Genomic DNA, 5,180 nt, shown 5'->3' with positions numbered 1-5,180 from the left:
ATGTCAGGTAGCCTGGGAGGAATACAGAGAAAATGTCTGAGCAGCCAGGGATCAGGTTAGGAAAGCTAAAGCCCAGATATAATTAAATCTGGCCAGGGACATAAAGGGTAACAAGAAAAGCTTCTGCAGGTACATCAGTGACAAAAGGAAAACCAGGGAAGATGTGGACCCTCTCGAGAAGGAAAATGGAGACCTGGTCATGCAGGATATGGAGACGGCTGAGGTACTCAACAAATTTTTTGCCTCAGTCTTCACTGGCAAGGGCTCTAGACACACCGCCCAAGTCACAGAAGGCAAAGGCAGGGACTGGGAGAAGGAAGATCCATCCACTGTAGGAGATGATCAGGTTTGAGACCATCTAAGGAACCTGAAGGTGCACAAGTCCATCCGTGGGTCCTGAGGGAACTGGTAGATGAAGTTGCAAAACCACTTTCCATCATATTTGAAAGGTCGTGGCAGTCTGGTGAAGTACCTGCTGACTGGAAAAGGGGAAACATAACCCACATTTTCAGAAAAGGTAAAAAAGGAAGACCCAGGGAACTATAGACAAGTCAGTCTCACCTCTGTGCCTGGCAAGATCATGGAGCAGATCCTTCTGAAGGCTCTACTAAGGCACATGGAGAATGAAGATGTGGTGACTGGTTGTAACCAACATGGCTTTACCAAGGGCAAATCGTGCCTCACAAATTTGGTGACCTTTTATGATGGAGTTACAGCTTTGGTGGATAAGGGAAGAGCAACTGAAGTAATCTACCTGGACTCATGCAAAGCGTTCAACGCTGTCCCACATGACATCTTGGCCTCTAAATTGGAGAGACATGAATTTGATGGATATACCACTCAGTAGATAATGAATTGGCTGGATGGTCGCACTCAAAGGGTTGCAGTCAATGGCTTGATGTCCAAATGGAGACCAGTGACAAGTGGTTTTTCCCAGGGGTCGGTGTTGGGACTGGTGCTGTTTAACATCTTTGTTGGTGACATGGACAGTGGAATCGAGTGCATCCTCAGCAAGTTTGCTGACGACACTAAGCTATGCGGTGTGGTCAACATGCTGGAGGGAAGGGATGCCACCCAGGGGGACCTGGACAGTCTGAAGAGGTTCATGAAGTTCAACAAGGCCAAATGCAAGGTCCTGCACCTGGGTCAGGGCAATCCCAAGCACAAATATAGACTGGGCGGAGAATGGCTTGAGAGCAGTCCTGAGGAGAAGGACTTGGGGATATCAGTCGATGAAAAATTCAACATGAGCTGGCAATGTGTGCTTGCAGCCCAGAAGGCCAACCACATCCTGGGCTGCATCAAATGAAGCGTGGCCAGCAGATCAATGGAGGTGATTCTGCCCCTTTACTCTGCTCTCGTGAGACCCCACCTGGAGTACTGTGTCCAGTTCTGGAGCCCTCAACACAAGAAGGACATGGAGCTGCTGGAGCGAGTCCAGAGGAGGGCCACGAAGATGATCAAAGGGCTGGAGCACCTCTCCTACAAAGACAGGTTGAGAGAGTTGGGGCTATTTAGCCTGGAGAAGAGAAGGCTCTGGGGAAACCTTATAGCGGCCTTCCAGTACCTAAAGGGGGCCTATAAGAAAGCTGGGGAGGGATGGTTTACAATGGTTTTAAGCTAGAGCAGGGTAGAATAGACATTAGGAAGAAGTTCTTTACTATGAGAGTAGTGAAACACTGGAACAGTTTGTCCAGTGAGGTGGTGGAGGCCCCATCCCTGGAGACATTCAAGGTCATGCTTGATGGGGCTTTGAGTAGCCTGATCTAGTGGGAGGTGTCCCTGCCCATGACAGGGGGGTTGAAACTAGATGATCTTTAAGATCCCTTCCAACCCAATGCATTCTATGATTCTATGATTCTATGCCTGCTAATACACTTTTACACTTTTCTATTTGTTGGTGAATGAAACATGCAGGTAACCTTCATGTGTAGCAGCTCTCCACATCCCTGTTTTTACTGCATAGTGTTATCTATTAATCAAATTACAAATGCTTGAAGTGTAAGGGATTAGCCACACAATTCACTTTATTGCTTTACTGTATTATCAATGATAGTTTTACAGGGCCTAAAGCCTAGGACCCCCTACTCCTCAAAACAAAGAATACGGCATGAAATTTCATGCATAACACCCCTCCCCCCAAAAAAAAATTAAGACAGTCTCCTGTTTGGTAGTTATGCTTGCTTTCCCTTTAAGACCTTAAATGCTTATACCCAGAAATATCACTTTGTCAGTGTTGATGTAAAATTCTGCCACAGCCCAAATTAAACAAAAATACTTTGCAAAATAATGAAAAAGCTGTTAATCAAGTAGTTTGACAATCAGAGGAAGCTATATTACTTTTTGAGCATTAGAGAGAGATCAGTTTTCGTATGTTTGCAACAGAAACAAAGCAATGCAAAAGCAGAAAACTTGAGTATACCAAATTTGCAAATAGAAGATCTTTCAACAAGGAAGAACACTTTTAAAGCTTGAAATAAAATTGCTGGTTTACTCCTTCCACCTTTCCATTTCAAGGCACACACATACATAGGCACAATCCCCCTTTACACTGGGTCAGTTTACACTGAAGTTAAATATTCAGTAGCTACCCTTATGTTGATGAATGAGATGATGTTCATGTTAAAGCTGAGCAGTAAAATAGTTGGCAAAATAGTTTGTGTAGGCTCTATTTAAACTTGAGGTTCAGAAAGAAAGTCATCATCATCAGAAATCGGCAGCTTCTATTTAAACTCCAAAGATAATTTAGAACCCAAAGACATTTGGCAGTTTAGCTCTTAACCCTCTGTACTGTACCAAGCAAGAGAAGTAGCTTTCATTTGCCCCTTCTTGACTTCATATTATACAATGTGCACAGTGAAAAATTTGATCACTGTATTAGGAAACACCGGAAATAATAGAATAAGCTACTAGACCAATATAAAATTTTTTTTTACTTTGTATTTACATTTCCACTGTGGGTAAACTTATCCACCAGCATATAAATACTTCAACTTGTTTAGAAGTATATTCAATTTCATCAATATTTAGATGTATTGCCATTTACCCCATAAATATTGAAGGCCATTAATAAGACCAATTACCTCTCTTGCACTAAGCAGCCATTAACAATATCACCAGTCTCCCTACCGAAATGTAACTGCTGCTTTGAATTATCTCCAAGTTTCATGGTACTCCACGTTATTCACAAAAAGTTCCATAAATTAATCTATTCCCAGAGACTACGTGACCTCAAATATACAAATACCCAAATGAATAGAGGGGCTTCAAAGGAAGGTAACATTTTTCATAACAGCTTTAGAAAAAAATTTGTATGTTGCATTGATTATACCCCAGGACAGGACAGAATGATGGCAGTTTAGATGGGCTCCTCTGAAAAGATGCATCAATTTTTTATCACGTTCTAGCCAGATCATCACAAAAACTTTTGGAAAAGACTGAAATTCGCCACCAATTTGAGACTGCATGCGAGCTTTTACAACATTCATAGGGAAAAATAAGGATCCCAGCATGGCACCCAACAGCCCTCCACAGATAAAATCATTGACCAAGTGAGTGATGTAAGAAGTTGCTTCAGGCAGACATTGTTTGATAGGTCCTCGTAGGCCAAAGAAGAAGATGTTACTGCTTCCATTCCGGAGCAGAATAGGCACCAAACCCTGTGATAATATTCTCTAATCCCATATACTTTTAGTACCTTGAAAGCCTGGTAAGTGTTTGTAAATTTGTCATGATGTTTGTAGTCCTGAAGCAAAGTCTGGACTCATTCAAAAGGTATAAGAAGGGCTTCTGTAGTCCCTGCAAGTATTGCTGCGATGCTGCAAGTCAGAAGTTCAGGTACACTTGTGTGACTATGGAGCAAGGAGGAAAAATCTTCACACAAGCCAAACATTAGAGCCAGGGTGGTCATTTTTTGCATTAATGGAGGAAGGATTCCATGATAGAGATTTCAAATGCCATCTTTTTGCAGCTGATGTACTGCATCTTTTGTTTTCAAGCCATACAACTGTTGTCGAAAGAGGACCTTCTGGATGGGAAAGGTGACTGCTATATTGGTGAAGGCTGCACAATAGCCACAAAGATAATGCTTACTGGAGCTACCCTTTATGTGATGGCTGATATCTTGCTTTGAATTTGTTAGGACACAATCTTGTGAATCCATCTTTTTTTTCTCCTTAATACATATCTTAGATTTCTTTTCCTATGTTAAAAGAAAAAAAAGGAATGTGAACAAAATGGCATGTGACACAGCTTTTTTTAGTTCACACACACACACATCGTGTTCACACTGTTCAACATCACGGTGTTCAACATTTTACATCCTGAAGAAATTTCATCAAATTCAGTGGAACAGTGTGACAAATGCTTCATCTGATAGATGATGCAAAATGCACAACTTTCTCCATGAGATCCAAGGACCTGAAAAGCTAGACTTTTTTTTTTCTTCCTTTTATGTTTTGTTGATTAAAACCAAACTAAATTAAAAAAATAGACATATGAACCCCTCCAGTGCCACATTACAGCTGAAAATGTCAGGGAGAAACAGGAATTTTGCATATTACGTTGCCATTACAGTACATCACAGAATTCAAATCCTGAATATTCTAACACTAGTAAGATACAATACAAATTATCAAGGTTTTGGAAAACACACACACACACACACACACACACACACACACACACACACTACACACAGCTTATCATTACAAATTCTGATCATTCCTGCCCATACTTTCCTGTAGCAGACAACAATTAATAATTTAAATAAGAATTTTAATTGTCAGCATTAATTTACTATGGAGAAGTAAAAGAATATAGAAAAGCTAAAAAATAAATTGAGCTCTGCTAGAGCTAAGATCCTGAAGGACACAGTGAACAGATTTTCATTAAATAAAATGGATAATTAGTCCTTAATAGATGATACATTATCTGCGACTGTTGCATAATATTGCACAATTTAATGTTTGCCAAGGAACAGCACCATAGAAGTGATTTACAATGATGAAGCATTTATTCTGATATGAAGTTATGGCAGTAGCGAGGAATTCACACTGGGAAGCTTGTACCATTTCATCTATACTAATATATAATGTTCCTAGGATAAACTTAGTTATATGTGTAAATACTTAAAAAGCCACACTCACAACTAACCTACAGAATTCCTGCTTCTTAATGCT

General features: G+C 40.6%; 1 protein-coding gene across 1 annotated transcript; it reads right to left on the bottom strand.

Moving 5' to 3' along the window:
• Positions 1–3,266: 3,266 nt before the first annotated feature.
• Positions 3,267–4,162, bottom strand: LOC104536196 (solute carrier family 25 member 51-like). Its single transcript, XM_010178752.1, is given in 2 exon segments — positions 3,267–3,662; positions 3,665–4,162. Coding segments are annotated over 2 exon segments (894 nt in total).
• Positions 4,163–5,180: the final 1,018 nt, after the last annotated feature.

This window comes from Mesitornis unicolor, unplaced genomic scaffold (assembly GCF_000695765.1).
Source record: "Mesitornis unicolor isolate BGI_N332 unplaced genomic scaffold, ASM69576v1 scaffold28472, whole genome shotgun sequence".
In the NCBI taxonomy this organism is placed as follows: domain Eukaryota; kingdom Metazoa; phylum Chordata; class Aves; order Mesitornithiformes; family Mesitornithidae; genus Mesitornis; species Mesitornis unicolor.
This window is presented reverse-complemented; position numbering and strand designations above follow the sequence as displayed.